We start from the raw sequence: 21,236 nt of genomic DNA on the forward strand, positions 1-21,236 counted from the left end.
TTACATTCCTAGCTTTCGGAACTTTGTTCCTTCATCAGGGAGGAGAGAGGGGAAAAAAGGGAAGAAGGGAAAGTGGATTCAGTTACTCACAACCCAGGTTATGAAGCATTTCCGTCGATTTCTTGTTGCTGGCGATATTTTTGTGCCATTGGCTATCTTTCTCTGCCACAAGAAAAAAATTTTGGGACATTTCTGCGCCACCCGCGATCTTTTTTGCGGCACGCGCGATCGCTTTTGCGGCACGCGCGATCGCTTTTGCGGCACGCGCGATCGCTTTTGCGGCACGCGCGATCGCTTTTGCGGCACGCGCGATCGCTTTTGCGGCACGCGCGATCTTTTTTCGCCACTCGCTATCTCTGTTTTTGAGCTACGTGTGTTCTTTTTCCCCTGATCTGGACATACTTGCTTGGTCTGGTCAACTTTTTCCGTATTTTTCTTATTTAGTGGTCTTCCTTTGGTATTGAACATTACCAACACAATTTCTTTCCTTCTCGTCCTTCCCTCCGTGTTTTACTCCTTCTTATGATTACTATTTCAACTTTAGTTATTTAATTTCCCTACCCACCAGTTACCCACTATGTACCCTAATCCTATACCACATTATTTACATTCATTCCGGAAACATGCATTCACTGTAGCCAAACTGCAATCTCACATACTTTTCCTCCAGTCCTGCTTAACCTTTGGAATTACCCCTAAAGGGCTTACCTTAAAAGTTCCCGTCTCCGGGTGCAATTCCTCCTTCCACCAGTCTCTCCTGGACTTCCAGAACCTTCAATCCTTAGCCCTTACCCATATTGTCCTGAATCTCTACACTACTTCATGTAACCACCACTCCCAACAGCTCCTATCTCTCTTCAAAGTCCTCCACCTCTCAAACCCTTGCTTGGAGAACACACTGAGGAACATCATCCTAGAAGCCAGCTGCAAACTTGAGCTCCATGCCACACACCACCTGAAAAATCTATCCACAGTGCTAGTGCAACACCTAAGAAGTGGGGTCCCTCTCCCTATCCCTCACAAACACCAACCACAACAGAGCCTTCAACAAACCCCCCTCATAGCCAACAAACCTAGCCTAGCCACCCTACTCAATCTCCCCATCCCAGCACATACCCCACACAGACCAAATCGCAACTATAACCACAGTCAAATGCCACATATCACCAGTCCCAATTCAGTCCTAAACCTCTCATCCAGATCCCTCTCTGCTCCAGAGACATCTGTTCTATCAAAAGGCTTAACCTTTAGCCCCACACCTAAATTCAACCACACTGCCCTGGTTAAAGATCTCCTCTCATTCACCCGGAACCTCAACTGGAAATATCACTTCGCTACCCAAACACAGCCCCCAAGTATTAGACCCAGTGTTGAACCCTGTCTAGAACAGTTCCGACTGCCTTCTCAAAGGGATCCTCCTCCCCTCCCCCAAAACCATCCCTTGCAGACATTTCAGGAATTCCTCACATCCAGTGTTGCCTCCCAGTCCTTCTTGAAGAACATCCCGACAACCCCCAACATCACCCCAGCTGAATCCCGTGCCATTAAGGAGCTGAAAATAGACCGCTCTATTGTCATCCTCCCGGCGGATAAAGGCTCCACAACTGTCGTACTTGACCGTGTGGAGTATGTGGCAGAAGGACTACGTCAACTCTCTGACACCTCAACCTACAAAGCTGTTACCCAGGATCCCATTCCCTCCATCCAGACTGAGCTGCAAAAAATTCTAAAAATCCAAGGTCCCTCACAAGGCCTCACAACGGCTTCCATAGACTTACTCACTCCACCTGAGCCACGTACCCCTTCCTTCTACCTATTACCCAAAATCCACAAAGAGAACCATCCTGGCCGTCCCATTGTAGCAGGCTTCAAATCCCCAACCGAACGTATCTCAGCTCTGGTAGACCAGCACCTACAACCTATCACCCGCAGACTCCCATCCTACATCAAAGACACAAACCACTTCCTAGAACGCCTCAAATTCATTCCCACTCCTCTCCCACCTGAAACCTTTCTTGTCACCATAGATGCTACATCCCTTTACACAAACATCCCACATACCCATGGTCTCTCTGCCCTTGAGCACTACCTCTCCCAACGCCCACCCGAAGATCTTCCAAAAACCTCGTTCCTTATCACACTTACCAACTTCATCCTCACCCATAATTACTTCACTTTTGAAGGCCAGACCTACAAACAAATCAGGGGAACGGCCATGGGAACCAGGATGGCTCCCTCCTATGCCAACCTCTTCATGGGCTGCATGGAGGAGGCTTTCCTGAAGACCCAACAGCTTCTTCCCCTGACCTGGTATAGGTTTATAGATGACATCTTTGTGGTCTGGACTCATGGTGAAGAAACACTCCTTAATTTCCTCCATAACCTCAACTCCTTTTCGAATCTGAATTTCACCTGGTCCTTCTCCAAAACCCAAGCCACCTTCCTGGATGTTGACCTTCATCTTGTTGAAGCTCACATCCACACCTCTGTCCATATCAAACCCACAAACAAACAACAGTACCTTCACTTTGATAGCTGCCATCCTTTCCACATCAAACGCTCCCTTCCCTACAGCCTAGGTATTCGTGGCAAACGTATCTGCTCCAGTGACGAATCCCTCAACAACTACACCAATAACCTGACCAGTGCTTTCCTCTCCCACAACTATCCTGCAGACCTTGTCCACAAACAGATTTCCCGAGCAATACATTCCTCCCCGTCCAACAACAATGTTCCTACCCCCAGGCCACACAGTAGCATCCCCCTTGTCACCCAATATTATCCTGGCCTCGAAAACATCAACAAATTACTCCGCCAGGGATATGACTTTCTCAAGTCAACCCCTGAAATGAGATCATCCCTTGACAAAATTCTCCCCACACCACCCAGGGTTGCCTTTCGTCGCCCCCCTAACCTCCGTAACATCCTTGTTAAACCCTACAATATTCCCAGACTACCTTCTCTACCCAGCGGTTCCTACCCCTGTAACCGACCCCGCTGCAAAACCTGCCCCATGCATCCCCCCACAACCACCTACTCCAGCCCCGCTACTGGTAAAATATACACAATTCAAGGCAGGGCTACGTGTGAAACTACACATGTCATTTATCAACTGACATGCCTGCACTGCACAGCCTTTTACATCGGCATGACAACAACCAAACTGGCTGAGCGCATGAACGGACACAGACGAACTGTCCGCCTAGGAGATGCCCAATACCCAGTAGCGGAGCATGCCCTCCAGCATCATTCTAGGGACCTAGGAACCTGCTACACCGTATGTGCCATTTGGCTTCTCCCACCCAACACCAGTCCCTCTGAACTGCGGAGATGGGAACTTGCACTCCAACACATCCTTTCATCCCGCCATCCCCCTGGACTGAACCTACGTTAAACAACCTCACTCCCATTCACTCTTCAGTCTTCTCCTCTTTCCCTTTCCTCTTTAGCCATTCACGCATCTTTTCATCCTACATAGTTGTAATTATCTTTATACTATATTCCTCTTTACTTCTGTATGCATCCTCTTTGATTTGAAGCTGGCACAGTACTTAACAGTAGAATATCTTTGGCTTCCCTCTGACAACCATGCCTCCATCCTTGCTACCCTCCCTGTTTACCTTTCCCTGTTGCTTCATAACCTGGGTTGTGAGTAACTGAATCCACTTACCCCTCTCCCCTTTTATCCCCTCTCTCCTCCCTGATGAAGGAACAAAGTTCCGAAAGCTAGGAATGTAAATTTTCAGTTCTGTTTTATGTGTATCTATCGGCTGTACTGAGCTGAGGTAAGTACTGGCCAGCCCCTGTATCTCTTTGTTAGTATTTATTGCACATTTTGATCAGTTTTCCGGCGGCAGAACCAACATGAGGCTCGTTTCAGACTCCGTCAGGTGCTGATAACGCTGTCTCATACGAGTGCGTGTCATATCCGTGTCCTTAACAGTGATTACTCAACATATGATGCTGCTCATGATCCCTATATACCGAAAGAGACCTGGTAGCAGCACCAGATACGAACACACTCGGGTGGCCGTTCTACCTCTCACAGAGAACTGCAACTCTAATCATTTACACACCCACCAAAGGTGTGTACTTGTACGACGTTACATGGACATCCAACTATGTCTTCTGGGTGTCAGGCAGATTATATTCATCTGCAGTGGTCTCAATTTCCCCGTGTAATTCAAAGTTCGCTTTTGGTATCACATAACTGATAGTCTTGAAAAATTTTCTGTGGGATTTATATATATTCATGTAACTATTTCACCAGGAAAGGCGAGTAATACGGATTAACCTGTGGGGCCGGATTATAGAGCACTACCAGGTCTAAGGATATCATATATATATATATATATATATATATATATATATATATATATATATATATATATATATATATATATATACAGGGTGAGTCACCCAACGTTACTGCTGGATATATTTCGTAAACCACATCAAATACTGACGAACCGATTCCACAGACCGAACGTGAGGAGAGGGGCTGTTGTAATTGTTTAATACAAACCATACAAAAATGCACGGAAGTATGTTTTTTAACACAAACCTACGTTTTTTTAAATGGAACCCCGTTAGTTTTGTTAGCATATCTGAACATATAAACAAATACGTAATCAGTGCCGTTTGATGCATTGTAAAATGTTAATTACATCCGGAGATATTGTAACCTAAAGTTGACGCTTGAGTACCACTCCTCCGCTGTTTGATCGTGTGTATCGGAGAGCACTGCAACATACATCGCATTTCTACAGAATGATCTGCCAACGTTGCTCGAAAGTGTCCCCCTGGAAACGCGTCGATGTATGTGGTATCAGCATGATGGTGCACCTGCACATTCCGCAATCAACACTAGGCTGACCCTTGACAGAATGTTCGAAGGGCGTTTCATAGGACGTGGAGGACGCATAAATTGGCCAGCCCGTTCTCCTGATCTTACACCTCTGGACTTCTTTCTGTGGGGTACGTTAAAGGAGAATGTGTACCGTGATGTGCCTACAACCCCAGAGGATATGAAACAACGTATTGTGGCAGCCTGCGGCGACATTACACCAGATGTACTGCTGCGTGTACGACATTCATTACGCCAGAGATTGCAATTGTGTGCAGCAAATGATGGCCACCACATTGAACATCCATTGGCCTGACATGTCGGGACACACTATTCCACTCCGTAATTGAGAACGGAAACCACGTGTGTACGTGTACCTCACCCCTCATGGTAATGTACATGTGCGTCAGTGAAAAAGACCAATAAAAAGGTGTTAGCATGTGGACGTAATGTGCTGTTCCAGTCTCTTCTGTACCTAAGGTCCATCACAGTCCCCTTTGAGTCCCTACGTAATTCGGTGCTCTCCGATACACACGATCGAACAGCGGAGGAGTGGTACTCAAGCGTCAACTTTAGGTTACAATATCTCCGGATGTAATTAACATTTTACAATGCAACAAACGGCAGTGATTACGTATTTGTTTGTATGTTCAGATGTGCTAACAAAACTAACGGGGTTTCATTTAAAAAACGTAGGTTTGTGTTAAAAAACATAATTCCGTATATTTTTGTATGGTTTGTATTAAACAATTACACTAGCCCCTCTCCTCACGTTCGGTCTGTGGAATCGGTTCGTCAGTATTTGATGTGGTTACGAAATATATCCAGCAGTAACGTTAGGTGGCTCTCCCTTTATATATATTCTTCATAATGTAATCATCTAAAATTTTATGCCTGTTACATTTATGAACTACGTACCCACTACTGTCACCATCTAGGGACTGAAAGGTTGAATCCAATGTTACTTAGATAACTACAACCATGAGTAAAATGGAGAAATCATATCTATACCAACCTCTTGTAAGCAAAATGGGAAATATTTTCTGCACTAGGTGACTTTATTTAACTAACTTCATCTCTTGCACCAACTTGAAGTAGGGTGCTAACTTGTGATACACTGAGTTGTCAGATCTGTATGAAATCCACAATCCCCAGTTATCGACGGGCTGGTCTGCAACACCACCCACCCAGATACTCTGTTACACAGGTTGTCTCTCACATCTGAGAATGATCCCTGTTAGTATTTGAGTAACACAGCATGTGATTCTTAAAACATAGGCCTACAAAGCAAAATTTACACAATTAGCAGACAAACGTAATACAAAACAATTTTTAAAAACTGATTAAGTTTGTGTCACAATATCAGATCCAAATGAATCATATGGTATCTGAGGTGAAATATTTATGCAGTTCATCCTGTTCATAAAATGTCTGTCCTTCCAAATTTAAATGTAGGCGATGGCACCCATGCAGTTTATGATAAGAGTTGTAACTGTGTAACTGTTTTTCACAGTGAAATGAGAATGGCGATATTTCCAATGGTTTGGGGGACAGTCAAGAGTGTCAGAATATGCAAAAACTGAAAAAAATATCTTACCTTCTTCACTCTTCTCCACGCTGATTGAGAAGCTGTCATCAACATATCCTTTATTTTTCAGTTGTATCAGCAGCTGCATGAAATCCTTCCTGATAACGCCAGCCTCCTCTCTGTGTTTTACTGTGTCCTCGACGACTCGCGTGAAGTACTCTGTGATGTCCTTAGGCGTGAAGGCCACAGGTATCAGTTTGCGCAGCTTGGGGTTGAAAAATCCCAGCGCCTGGGTCATGTAGGTACGGAGAGATGGCTTGAAGAAGCGCCTGCCCCACTGCCGGAATTCCGCCTCAGGGTTGTGCTGACTGTCGACATTGATCCCAAAGGCGCAAGAGGCTATGACGTCGGTGGAGTAGCGGGCAATCAGTTCGCGCACTTCCACGACCTTGCCCGCCGGTGTGACGTCAGACAGAACGCGTGCGCAGTCCTGGACGATGCCGAACATGGCTCGCATCTTGCCCGACGTGAACGTGGGCGTCAGCTTCTGTCTCAGAGACTTCCATTTGGTGCCACCGAGGAAGAATAAGTGTGCTGATAGGTGATCTGTCTCTTCGTCTATGTAGATGCCCCGGTCAGGGAAATAGTTAAAGTCCTTCACCATGATCGTCTTTATTAGTTCTGGGTCTCGAAAGATGAGAATTGGACTGTTTATTGTGTAAATACCCACTACACTCTTTCCTTTGCCTTCAAAATACACGTCTCGCATACCCTCGCCTGGACTTTTTCTCATGAGCGTCGTATCCCAGGCATTCCCTAGTGGAAAGGATGGCTCTAAATAGGGCAGTCCCTTCTTCTTCCAATAGGTATAATTAATTTTGAATGTGACGTAGATAATCACAAAAATTGTGGACAGTAGAGCTAACATTTCATTCATCCAGGAATCAAAGATAACAGCCATTTTGGTTCCTGCAAAAACAAATGAAGGGTATGATCAGAAATATGTTCAGAGTCTTTTTGTGTCATAATATTTAATTTCTTATGTATCACAGGCAAATTCATTGTGCAAGTCCATACTATCAGTGGTTAGCCATAAAACGAATCCCTCTACTGTTTGTTGCTGATTTCTTAAAGTAGAGGGTAAATTAAAATCACCCTATATCCAATCATGATTTAGTCACGCTGACTTGCTGCTTTCACAATGCCATTCAACAACAAATAATGTTCCTGCATGTGGAAATAAAGTTAAACTTCATCTACTCACCGATTCTGATTTAAAAAAATGCATGAACACTCTACTGCTGGATATCTAAAAGTATGCAGATACTGTTTGCTGTCACTCATAAAATGTAGCATGTAATACTTGTATACACAGGATCAACTTTACATTATTAAAGGCTTTATGTATTGTTTTGGTTTCCTCTATATGTTCTTTGTTGTTAGTGATTATACAGCCAGAAGGGATATCATCATTGTTAATATGGTCCAAAATTAAATCCTTATTTCTAACTGCATATAATTTTCTTATATTAAATTTTATCTACAATAATTAGCATGTCTGGTAGACTATAGTATGTTTATTGAGATTCAGAAAGGCTACAAGCAGTTCTTGCTTCTTAATTACAGAAGGAAGAATAAATTTGTTGATTCACACTTCCAAGACAGGTCATATTCCACGTCTATTGGAGTACTGGGTGTTGGCCATAGTACTGGACAACATAAAGTGTAAAATGAGATGCTAAGTAGCAGAGCAGTACAATAATCTGTAATGTTCGTTTGCATCATACTTCAACCAGCGGAAAAGTGCTCCTATAGGAGCGCAAAAAAGGTGAATACGCTCCTCTTTAAAAAACTCCTACTGAATAGTGGAATACCACATTCCTCAGCACCTTTAACAATATTCTCAAAAATTTTGTCATGCGAAAATATTCGCTCTGTTTTTAACATACAGCTCACCTCTCACTCGCAAAAGCTCCCTAATTATAGCTCGCTCACACCCACTAGTCCACACTCAGTTGCCCAGTCTCACTCACTCATTCAGTCCAAGCCACTGTCATTATTTCCCTGTGTCTCTCTACCTGCCGCTGTGTCCTGTCTCACAGTCGCAGATTCCTTCGTTCTGTCCTACTACTGCAATCAGCTCTCGCTGTCACTGTCTCACTCTTGCTCTCTCTCTTACTGCTGCTATCTCATTTATTCCTTCTCAGAGCTGCTGTCTTCTCTCACTGTCATTATCTCGCTCTTCCTCGTTGTCATCGTCATGGACTCTCTATCTCATTATCACTGACTACCATTCACTTTCATTTTCTCCTTCTCTTTATTTCTCTCCCACTGGCACTGTCTACTTTATTCTACTCCTAGCACAGTTCTGTCAGGTCAACCATGTTCCACTGCCACCGTGTCCCTCCCTTTCTCTCACATTGCCGTTGTCTCTTTCGTTCTTCTGTATCACAACCATTGTATACTATCTTTCAGTTCTTATTGCTTTTCCGTCCCTTTCCCTCCGTACTGTCTCCTTCTCTCTCAGTATAAAAATCCTCGCATGTGTTCACAGGCCATACTTTTTGTGAACATTTTTAAAGGAGTTGGAGAAGGTACAATGAGGAAGCTGGTACCCCGCTTTTCAGCCAGTCTTTTAAACAGGAGAATATTCGCCTTTTTGTGTCCCTATAGTAGCAATTTTCCGATGGTTTCCTTCTTTTCGCTGCTACAGCAGGGCATATCACCCGAATGGAAAGAACTTTATGGGTCAGTAAGATGTTGACAGTTTACTTATGTGAAACCGAAATAAAGCGAAACTAATTTTACACCTCAGACCGGACGTTAAGAATTTTGCATTTGATTCAGTACTACTCTCTATACGGTTGGGTTTTCAGAACCTTTCTGATGACAACGTAGACACTTTACAGCATATTTCTCCGAGGTTCGCCTCTTTATAAACTACTTTTTCGCCTGACATCGGATTTAACGGGCGTATTTTAGTGTGCGAGTGCAGTAACATGGAACATTTGTGTCTCTGAAACAGCTAAGTAAGTCAAGAAAATTTTCAAGGTTGTTCAGCTTGGGATCTTAGGAATTTATCGTAAAAATGTCAGTCATTTCTGTGCATAACCGTCTTGGAATCCGATACTCTGTTTTGGCACCCAAAAACCACATTTTTGGGGTGTTTCTTGGTAACGTACAAAGATTTTTGAAAATGAGGAGATGGTACTTCTGGACAAAAACCTAGAGAGCATATTGTTCCAGCTTGGATATAAAAAATGAATCTCCTGCAGTATGTCCCATAACTGCTGTTTCTTTTTGAAGTGAAGTTGATTCATCGACTCAAAGTTCCAGAAAGGAAAACTTCAGAACTAAAATGTAATTGTTGCAAGAGAAAACTGACATTTACAAAACAAAGTAGATTCATTGTTATCTGAAGCTAAAAACAGTGGAACTTCATAGTTTGAACATTTGAATAGTAATTAATTTAAAAGTTTAAGAGTATATGACATGTTTTGATTTACAGATTTATCACAACTTGTTTCATTAGCGTTTCCTTCCATAATAGTCTTCATTTAGCTGACTACATTGCTTCCGTACCGTAAGAACGTCCTTTCGAGCCGCAGTAGTAAGCTGTTGTTGTTTCGCGTTTCCACGGTTTCAATATGGCCTCGACAGCAACGCTTAACTGCATACTTAGTAGGGGACGCGCTCTCTGCTTTTCTTTCCACATGCTGTTACTTTGCGGATTTTGCTGCGAATGTCGTAGTCAATGCGAACATTTTAAGTAATCGTAGCGAATTAATTCATGAATTTTTATTCCACTTGTTGCGAGCTGTCATCACCGATGGTAGTGGTAAGCGAAAAATTCTACATAAGCAAGCGAGACACGTAATTTGCAGGATACACGCTTTCTTCGACCGCAAAGCACGTGTATGCGCGTACCGCAGCTGTCGCTTTGAACCGGCGGCTGTGTAACTCCGTCCGTGCCTCTACGAGCGAGAACCACTGTCGTTCGTGAATCGGACCGTAGTTGCCAACAAAACAGTTACGTGATACAAACAGATCGCCGGGTTTCTGTTTGACCATGGAGGACTGGATTGTGTTGTGCTGTTCGAGACTAAATAATTTTTACACAAAATCAGAGTCGTCATTAAAATAGAATTTCGCAATTTCAAGTTGTTCAGTTTATTCAAAACCGATCTACTTCCAGCCTATCTTCATCATCTGTTAATGAACATAAATAATATTGTAGCGCTCAAATACGACAGGTAGTAGATTTGGTCACATTTCTTGATAACGTACGAGGGACAGTCATAAACCTTCAGTTACAACCGTGCTATTGATTTTTTGTCTGTTTGCAGGTACATATGCAGCCTTGGAACACACTGAAATCCCCACACTGCAGTACTCTAGTACTGCGCTAGACGTGGTGTGACAAGAAGGCCCAGACAGTTGCACCACATTCTACCGGTCAGTTGGCTGGTGAGTCAATATTATGCCAATATGATGACCTATGCTGAACTGCATTATTGTTAAATATTGTTGTTTTAACTGAAAAGTGTTGGAATTGTATGTTCAATGTTCTGTTTGTATTCTGTTTCACATCCAGAAAAGGCGCCACAACTTACAGTCGGCAGCATCTTCGACGCCGCCGTCAATGACCGTGAGGTGGCCGCTGTTGTCCTCCGCGCGGAGGCCGTCGTTCGAGAGAAGATCTTGTCGACGCGTGTTATCGCCTTTGACTTAAGTCAGATTAATGAATGAAAATAATTCTTGAAATATCTTGTAATAATGGAGAGTTACGCTGGAAATGGGAAAATGCCATGTCTAGGATCAGCTCTTGATTAAAACTGGACTCGCATTCGGGAGGACGACGGTTCAATCCCGTCTCCAGCCATCCTGATTTAGGTTTTCCGTGATTTCCCTAAATCGCTTCAGGCAAATGCCGGGATGGTTCCTGTGAAAGGGCACGGCCGATTTCCTTCCCCATCCTTCCCTCACCCGAGCTTGCGCTCCGTCTCTAATGACCTCGTTGTCGACGGGACGTTAAACACTAATCTCCTCCTCCTCCTTGATTAAAACTGACACTAAGAATACAGCTGTTAGTTAATGCCTTCTGATGTCCGCCGCTGGTAGCTGAGTGGTCAGCGTGGCGGAATGTCATACCTAACGGCCCGGATACGATTCCCGGCTGGGTCGGGGATTTTCTCCGCTCAGGGACTGGGTGTGGTGTTGTCCTTATCATCATCACTTCATACCCATCGACACGCAAGTCGCCGAAGTGGCGTCAACTCGAAAGACTTCCACCAGGCGAACGGCCATTGGTGCAATGTAGGAAAAAGCCAAGGGGTTTTACTAATGTTTCATAGCCCAAAGCTGAATCTTCCTCTCTCTCAACTGCCGAACATGAAATAAGTTAATCAAAACAATCCTTTGAGTTAATTCAATTTTCGTTGTGGCACCCCTCTGGAAAAGAAGTCTTTTAAGGCCAAGATTTAGTGCTGTCCACACATGTTCGAAAGTGTTCATTACTACAGCTCATACGTGTCTTGTAACCTATTCAAAAAGCAGCGTGGCGCCAAACCAAAATGGCGCAGTCCACTGATGAAAGGGAGTATCTTATGGTAATTCGTTTTCGCAGTCTATGCTGCAGTAGTGAAAGGATGTCGGAACAATTCGCCAGCATATGACACAGTGGTGTGGTTGGTGGTACCGACGCTTTGTGTGTGGTCAAGCAGGCCACAACGACGAATTATGATGTCCGTTTTAATAAAAGAAGCTTTCAAATAATCTGTGGAATATGTAACCAACTATATTACTAGCCCATCTCTCTGGAAAGAACCGGGAATCGCAAGGAGTAGAGACCCTGGAGATGGCAGACCATTGTACTCGTATTAGAATCGAGACAACAGCTAACGGAAAAGTGAAAATCAGCCATGAGTCAGTTTTCAGTATACTGCACGACACTGTAATTACGATTAAAGTCGGCGCGCTTTAGCTGTCTGATGACCATGAATGGTTGCTGGGGATATCACTGTGAGTCTGAAACAGAGGAGCAAAGCAAGCAGTGCAAATATGTGAAGACGCAGCCATTATCACGCGAGATGATGTTGAAAGGATCTGTGATTGCCATAGTGTGGTCCTAACAGATTATATTTGTAAGGAGCAAACCATCTCATGACCACACTACCGAATCTCCTGACGATGTCACGCGAGAGCCTATCGAGAAACTGTCCACGACATCGTCCCAGCTCATTCGACACATGAGTCACACCGCTTCTTTCGCCTATATAATTCTGCCGCACGCAGCTACCCGCTCCCCCGATTCCCTTCTGTGTTCTCCTTATATAAGACAGTGACTCTTTATTCGTTTCTTGGATTCTTGGATAAGGGGCTAGTGAGTGATAGAATGACGAAGAGGTGATTTTAGAGGTGAAAGCTTTCCTGTGCAGGAAAAAAAAAATCTTAAACCAAGGTCCCCGACAAGTCATCCATCCTTGAGAAAAATTAGTCGCGTAGGACGCCAAGTTTCATGGCGGCAGCTTCATTTTTTCCTGGAAGATAAATAAAATTTCCTGACTATCCTCGAGTGAGACGTTTATACTTGTGCAAGGGGCGATCAAAGAGTTTCCCTTTGAGGACACTGCTGTAGCGTACGTGCAATGTAGCGTGACTTCGATGTGGGTATATAAGCAATGAAATATAAACAAGGGATAACTGTGGCATTCGAGTCTTCCCGACGTGCCTGCAGTGAATCGGGAAACTTTCGAAGTCTGGCTACGTTGTTAAGAAATGCGTCCGTACAGGACTAACGTGCTGTTACTCCTGTTTTCGCTGCCGAATGGCAAACACTGGCACACAACCATCGGAGAATAAAGAATGCGTGTGCGGCAGCACGTCCCGTGCACGTCGCGATTCGGCACAAGGCGCCAATCGATCTGAGCGAGAAGCCTCAAACGGAAGACACTCGAGCACCCGTCCTACAGTCCTTATCTCTACCATGCGCATATCTCAAATTCGGTCCCTTAAAGAAAGCCCTCAGGGGTCGACGATTCCTGTCGGAGGGGGATGTGTAGCAGGCCTATACGGACTTCTTCACACAGCAGAACACGATGTTTCACGATCTGACGCGTCGATGGGATGCCTCCCACAATGCTTACGACGATTTTGCCTGACAGTACGTCGATTCTGGACTCTACAGTCTTTGAACGGAAACGTTTTCATCGCCTCTTGTAGTAGTTCTCAAAGTAGGCGTATTTGACACATAAAACTGCATAATAAGCTGACAAACCTACACATAGGAAAAATACATTGAAAGAAAGGCATAATCGAAATTTTAGCTACTAAAGCGCAGTGCAAGTGTTTATAAAGAATGGTATAAAGTTACTCATATTTGCCACACGAAGGGCCGCTTATAACAGTGGTTTGTAAACTGCTTCCTGCAGAGCGTGAAAATCGGCAAATAAACAGGGGTAGCTGTGCCAGCTGAACGTAGCACCGCGTAACGCGAAGTCCAAAGCGCTCTCACACGAATTTTAAGCACTTACTCAAAGCAAAACTGCCTCAAATCATTGATGATTTCTTGCGTGTTTGAGTACTTACTAGGCACAACCTTTTATTTTAATAAAGTATAGCGTAGAGTACCGCCGTTGTTATCGACCCTTGTATCGACCCACGTACCCTACAGACTTTTGTTTGTTTTGGTTAGAACAGCTCAGTGTCGGTTAGATCGTCAGTGAGAGAGCACCGCGAGTTCCTGCTGCTGATAAGGCGAGTGCACTGTCAGTTTATTAGATATTTTGACGAGCTTCAAAGAGGAGCGACTTCAGTAATGGATAGGAACTGTGATTGCCGTGTACAGATGCGAACTGAGCTGTTGATCCTTCACTCACAGCTCCAGGCTGTGTTGGATTCTGTCACACAGCTTGAGGCGGCTCCCAAGGGGAATCTGTGTGGGTTTCGGACACAGGGATGTGAGGGACATCGAGCACGTCCCACGTGTCCGCCGATCGGTCCATTGCTGTGGCTTCCCCAGGTACTGCCTGCACTGATGTTGATGCCTCACCTGTGGTCGAGTGGGAGATCATTCCGAAGTCTGGCAGGCAGTGAAAGACTTTCGGAGGAGTCAATCGTAGGACCTCTCTGATTTTTTGACAAACATGTTTCTGGCGTTATGTGTGGCTGATGTAGTCTCCGAGCTGGATGCAGTCGTCCACCCTGTTACAGAGGAAGCGTCTCGGCCCACAAGGGTTTTCTGGTGGTTGGGAGCTCCAATGCTAGGCACATAATGGGGCCCCTTAGGAACATGGCTACAAAGGGGAAGGAAGCCAGTGTGCACTCCGTCAGCATACCAGGGGGAGTCGTTCTGGATGTGGAAAGGGTGCTTGCGGATGCCTACGAAGAGTACAGAGCGCAGTCAGTTGCAGGCGGTAGTCCATGTCTGTACCAATGACGTGTGTCGCTTTGGATCGGAGGAGATTCTCTCTGGTTTCGGGCGGCTAGAGGAATGGTAAAGACTGCCAGTCTTGCTTCCGAGATTGAGGCTGAACTCACCATCTGCAGCATCGTCGACAGAACCGACTGTGGTCCTTTGGTGCTGAACCGAGGGGAGGGCCTGAATCAGAGGCTCAGACGATTCTGTGACCGTGTAGGCTGTAGATTCCTTGACTTGTGCTATCGGGTGGTGGCTTTCCAGGTTCTGCTTAATAGATCTGGAGTCCATTGCACACAGGAAGCCGCTATACGGGTAGCGGGGGACTGTGTGGAAGGGACTGGGTGGTTTTTTTAGGTTAGAGGGTCTCAGGAAACCACAGAAATGGCGTTCTTCTAAAAAGGGGCAGGAAAAACACAGTAAGGTATTTGTAGAAACGATCGGTATTGTAGTTGTAAATTGTTGTAGCAGTGATGGGAAAGAACTAGAGCTCCAAGCCGTAATAGAAAGCACTGAAGCTCAAATAGTTACAGGTACGGAAAGCTGGCTAAAGCCGGAAATAAGTTCATCCGAAATTTTTTCAGACGACCTAACAGTGTTCAGATAGGATAGATTAAATACAGTTGGTGGTGGAGTATTTATTGCTGTCAGAAGTAGTTTGCCTTGTAGTGAAATTGAAGTAGACAGTACCTGCGAAATGGTATGGGTAGAGGTTATACTTGACAATCGGATTAAACTATTAATTGGGTCGTTTTACCGACCGCCCGACTTAGAAGATATAGTTGTTCAACAGTTCAAAGAAAACCCCCTCATAAAATTATAGTCGGTGGTGACTTCAATCTTCCCTCGATTTGCTGGAAAAATTATAAGTTTAAAGCCAGCGGCAACCGTAAAACGTCATCCGAAATTGTACTGAATGCTTTCTCAGAAAACTATTTTGAACAATTTGTTCATGAGCCCACTCGAAGCGTAAATGGTTGCGAAAGCATACTCGACCTCTTAGCACAAATAATCCTGGACAAATAGGGAGTATCATGAGGGGCGAATACAGGGATTAGCGACCACGAGCCAATTGCTGCTAGGCTGAATACCGTAACGTCTACAACCATCAAAAAGGACGCAAAGTACATTTATTTAAAAAAAAGCTGATGAAAATGCTCTAAACGCCTTTTTAAGAGACAGTCTTCACTTCTTCCGATCTGATCATGTAAGTGTAAAAAAGTTGTGGAATGTTTTCAAAGAGATAGTATCATCGGCACTTGAGAGATATATACCATATAAATTAATGAGTGATGGTACTGATCCCCCATGGTACACAAAACGGGTCAGATTGCTGTTGCAGAAGTAACGAAAAAAGCATGCCAAACTTAAAAGAACGCAAAATCCACAAGACTGGCAAATTTCGTAATATAGCGTGTACTTCAATGCGAGATGCTTTTAATAATTTCTGTCTCGGAAACTGGCAGAAAACCCAAAGAGATTGTGGTCATACATAAAGCACACCAATGACAAGACGCAATCAATTCCTTCACTGCGCGATAACAACGGTGAAGTCACTGATGACAGTGCCACTAAAGCAGAGTTATTAGACACTGTTTTCCGAAATTTCTTCACCGAAGAAGAGAAGTAAATATTGCTGAATTTCATTCAAGAACAACTGCCAAGACGAGAAACATAGAAGTTGATATCCTCTGTGTAGCAAAGCAGCTTAAATCACTTAATAAAGGCAAGGTTCAAATTGTTTAAATGGTTCTGAGCACTATGGGACTTAACATCTGTGGTCATCAGTCCCCTAGAACTTAGAACTACTTAACCCTAACTAATCTAAGGACATCACACACATCCATGCCCGAGGCAGGATTCGAACCTGCGACTGTAGCAGTCGCGCGGTTCCGGACTGCGCGCCTAGAACCGCTAGACTACCGCGGCCGGCAATAAAGGCAAGGCCTCCGGTCAAGATTGTATACCAGTCAGGTTCCTTTCAGAATATGCTGATACAATAGTTCCATATTTATCAATTATATACAACCGCTCGCAGAAAGATCCGTACCCAAAAACTGGAAAATTGCTCAAGTCACACTAATACCCAAAAAGGGAAATAGGAGTAATCCGCTGATTTACAGGCCCATATCACTAACGTCGATGTGCAGTACGGTTTTGGAACATATACTGTGTTCGAACATTATGAATTAACTCGAAGAAAACGATTTATTGACACGTAGTCAGCACAGATTCAGGAAACATCGTTCTTGGGAAACACAACTAGCTCTTTATAATTATGATGCAATGAGTGCTATCGACAGGTGTTGTCAAATTGATTCCATATTTTTAGATATCCAGAAGGTTTTCGACACCGTTCCTCACAAGCGTCTTCTCACTAAACTGCATGACTATGGAATATCGCCTCAGTTGTGCGACTGGATTCGTGATTTCCTGTGAGAAAGGTCACAGTTCGTAGTAATAGACGGAAAGTCATCTAGTAAAACGAAAGTAATATCCGGCGTTCCCCAACGAAGTATTACGGGCCCTCTATCGTTTCTGATCTATATTAACGACATAAGGGCCAATCTGAGTAGCCTTCTCAGATTATTTGCAGATGATGCTGTCATTTCCTGTTTTGTAAAGGCAACAGATTGCAAAATGATTTAGACAAGATATCTGTATGGTGCGAAAAGTGACAGTTGACCCTGAATAAAGATAAATGTGAAGTTATTCACATGAGTACTACAAGAAATCCGCTAAATTTCGATTACGCGGTAAGTCACACAAATCTCAAAGCTGTAAATTCAACTAAATACTTAGGGTTTACAGTTACAAATAACCTAAATTGTAACGATCACATAGATAATGTTGTGAGTAGAGCAAGGCGAATACGGCGATTCATTAGCAGAACACTTAGGAGATGCAATAAGTCTACTAAAGAGACTGCTTACACCACGCTTGTCCGCCCTATTCTGGAGTATTGCTGTGCGGTGTGGGATCCGCATCAGGTGGACTGACGGATGACGTCGAAAAAGTTCTAAGAAGGGTGGCTCGTTTTGTACTATCGCGAAATAGGGGAAATAGTGCCACAGACATGATGCGTGAATTGGAGTGGCAATCATTAAAACAAAAGCGTTTTTTGTTGCGACGGGATCTTCTCATGAAATTTCAAACACCTGTTTTCTCCTCCGAATGCGAAAACATTCTGTTGACACCTACCTACATAAGGAGAAATAAGGGCTCGCACAGAAAAATTTTAGTGCTCGTTTTTCCCGCGCCGTTCTAGAGTGGAATGGTAGAGAGACAGCTTGAAGGTGGTTCATTGAACCCTCTGCCAGGCACTTTATTGTGAATAGCTGAGTAATCACGTAGATGTAGATGCAGATGTTTTGAACAAATTGCATCAATCGGGTCTTTAATTTGTAGGCAAGAAATGTTTGATAACAGTTCTTGTAGCACAGTTGTAATGATAATTTTTAAGGAACCTAGTTTATTCGTCGTAGTTGTCACAACAAATGTGAGGTGTCTCTTGGATGTCGGAAACAAGAATTTTCCTTACACCAGGCACACATGATAAACGAAAAATTAATGGACTTCACAGTAATTACCATTTTTATTTAGGCAAAATTGGGATGGAGGAAGAAATCGTCATGACTGTTGTTCTGTATATTATGGTGCGTACCAGGCATATTTCCTCAAATTCATAAAACGTGGTGATGCAAACTGACAATACGCAAATGTCTCAAGTTTAGCAATTCCGATCGGCTGATAAACCTGAAATGACAAAGAGCTGTCGGAAATTTTATTAACTGACAATTTTCTGGAAAAGGCTTCACACTGTAGAAATTTTTTTAGATTACACTATTAGTTCCGGTTGGTATCCCAATTGTATTAAAAATCTTCTCGTCATCTACCTAAAGACAGAGGTTTTATTATGTCCAGGCCAAGAGTCCATCAAAAGCAAATTATTTTCTGCAACTGTTAAGAAGGTGTAGCGCATATAGTATTGAAGCTTATTCTCTCCCAGTTTTCCTGCTTTTACTACGTCGATTACAAGATTTTTACAACTAAACGGTAATTTTTTAAATTTTTGGCCATAATATGCTCTGAGGTTGCCGAAGAAAAATTTAAAGTTGCGCAAACAGTAATCCACTGATACTTATAACTGGCATTGTCGTATACGAATGTGCCACAGCTTTCATCGGCTTCAAAGCGACTCTGCCTTTTTCCTTTCGAAACGATAAAGTGCGTTTTGTAGGCGGTTCTTTCATGAAACCTGACTGATTGGCTAAATACACGTTCATTTGGGGGGTATCGAGAAGGTTTGTCTCTACGTTAACTATGAGTTTCTCTCAGAATTACCCATTAATGACGTCTCTTCTACACATTTAATTGAAGTAACCTTCGTAACTTTGCGGCTTCCTTTTCTGTATAATTTCTTGAATTTGTTTAACTAGGTCGAAAAAGTCAGGGAGTGATTAATGTTCATCTCACTTGCAGGACGCACAGTCTCCTAGACCTCACTTGGAAACAGTGCATTGAATCCCATGAGCAGTTCTACTTCCTTCGAATAATTTTTCTTTCGCAGTTCTGTGAGTTTCACTTTGGTGCATATCTCGTACTTGGTCTAAATCACCAAATCATGTTCAGGTTTTACGAAACGAAACCGGCTTTGCACACTACTCATGTACAAACTTTTCCTCCCTCTTTTGTTTAGTTATGAATTTATAGTTTTATCTCCATTGTTCACACTTAGCAATATCGCGAAGACAATTGGTAATCATTAGGGATATTAAATGAGTTGCGGATTTGAGTTAAAAGTAACTGACAACATTGACGTAAGATGAAATTTGCTTTACGAATTGTGATTGCGTTGTCAGTGTTATCTGTTTGCCGACGTGCCATCGACAAAGTAAACGTGTCCGCCATATTGCGTATGGGCTGCCTGCGGCAGTTTTGGCAAGGGTATAAATTTCTCTAGCCACCTGACGATCTACGACTTTGGCAAATATTGTCTTTTTTTTAGAAATACCTACAATGTGTCTTAGCAGCTAAAATGACGTAGTATTTCTTTCCGTGTATTCTTCCTGTATAAACAAATTCTTGGCAGTTTTTAACATGTAGCCTTGTCAGTAACGAATTATCAACAAGTGTAGATGTAGATCCAGGGCTCTGGCTTACTGAGACTCACGAATCTTTGAGTTAAATTTTGTGTCAGCTTTCTCAGAAGCAAGTGAGGCAGAAGGAGCTGGATTAAAAGTTAGTGTATAGCCTACACTATCAGACACTGAGTAAAATCAGGGAGTGTGGAAGCATTGCGGAGACACATCTGTTTGGGACCGCCGTTGCGGGAACGAAACATGCAAATAAAATCATTGATGCCCGAGTCCGTGCGCATCTCCTTGCAGGGATTGAATAATGATCGTACAGAATTCTTATCCAGCACTAGAAAATTCAAACCTATAATTTGGAACAGTTCAGAATCTGTGTATATATTTCTTTCCAGTGAATAAATAAATAAAAGAGTTGTGGTAAGGGGTACATTACGTATTTCGTTATTTGGAAAGTTTCTGCAGTACGTATGATTTCGCTATCTTAACACTGACAAAATAACTGAAGTTTTTAAATAAAAGCAATTGAACTAAAACTGTAATATTCTATCACGCAATGTAATGATCATTCGCCGAAAGAAGATGATTTTCCACTTCCGTGCCAGTTGGCAATACAAGATAATGCTTCAAATATCCTTTGGGTTAAGCAGGTATGTACAGTAGTGTGTGTATGTGTATACTACATGTGACAAGCGCGGGGCAACAAATTGGTAAGAATACCACATATAAGTACTTGCCTCTGGCTCTCTTCGAGTCTGGCGTGCATGACACTGCGGGAAATTCTGCACGCAGCTTATCTTATATGTATGCGTTCAAAGGTCAGACGTTGAACAGGATGTGACTTGTCAAAAAGCGACTACTTGGGTAGTAACTAAAGTACATCAGACTGATGAAAGTAGATGACTTAATTTGCAATTTGCAAGCTTTGAATTCGTTGCACGAATAACTCCTGCGTCTGGAGATCTTTTAGTACGTCTCATGACACGGAACTTACGCTATAAAGGAAAAGTAGAGATGAAAGTTCCCTAAAGTATTCCCAGTAGCTTATTCCATTATCTAATGTACATTGAGAGGCACAGCTTCCGATAATAATACAAGGATCTTTACTGAAAGGAAAATGGGCATCTCAGAACTTTGTGACGAACCTTAAAGGGGAACTGTGTAGAAAAACGTTAGATTATATAGAGATCAAGTGTTGTGAAATTTAGCGCCTTCTTGCGTATGACGTCAACAGGTATGACATGGCATCAAAAAATTCCCGTCATACGAATTTTGCGCTCAAGTGGTTGCGATTACAAGAAATTGTCTTAGGTGTCCTCCCATTCATCCTCACTGAACGTGTGAGGCAAATGG

At 43.3% G+C, this 21,236-nt stretch overlaps 1 protein-coding gene across 5 annotated transcripts in view; it reads right to left on the minus strand.

Annotated features, from left to right (window-relative positions):
• Nucleotides 1-21,236, minus strand: part of LOC126483723 (cytochrome P450 6k1-like) — a 659,078-nt gene that overhangs the window by 612,763 nt on the left and 25,079 nt on the right. For 4 of the 5 annotated variants that reach the window (XR_007587767.1, XR_007587768.1, XM_050106828.1 and 1 more), the window contains exon 2: nucleotides 6,444-7,343. Coding sequence is in view for 3 of the 5 variants with exons in the window: in XM_050106828.1 (XP_049962785.1) it covers nucleotides 6,444-7,335 (892 nt within the window). In the remaining 2 variants the exon portion in view is untranslated. Of the gene's footprint in view, nucleotides 1-6,443; nucleotides 7,344-20,620; nucleotides 20,644-21,236 lie in introns of those variants that run through there. The other variant, XM_050106827.1, reaches the window with a different exon arrangement.

This window comes from Schistocerca serialis, chromosome 6 (assembly GCF_023864345.2).
Source record: "Schistocerca serialis cubense isolate TAMUIC-IGC-003099 chromosome 6, iqSchSeri2.2, whole genome shotgun sequence".
NCBI lineage: Eukaryota > Metazoa > Arthropoda > Insecta > Orthoptera > Acrididae > Schistocerca > Schistocerca serialis.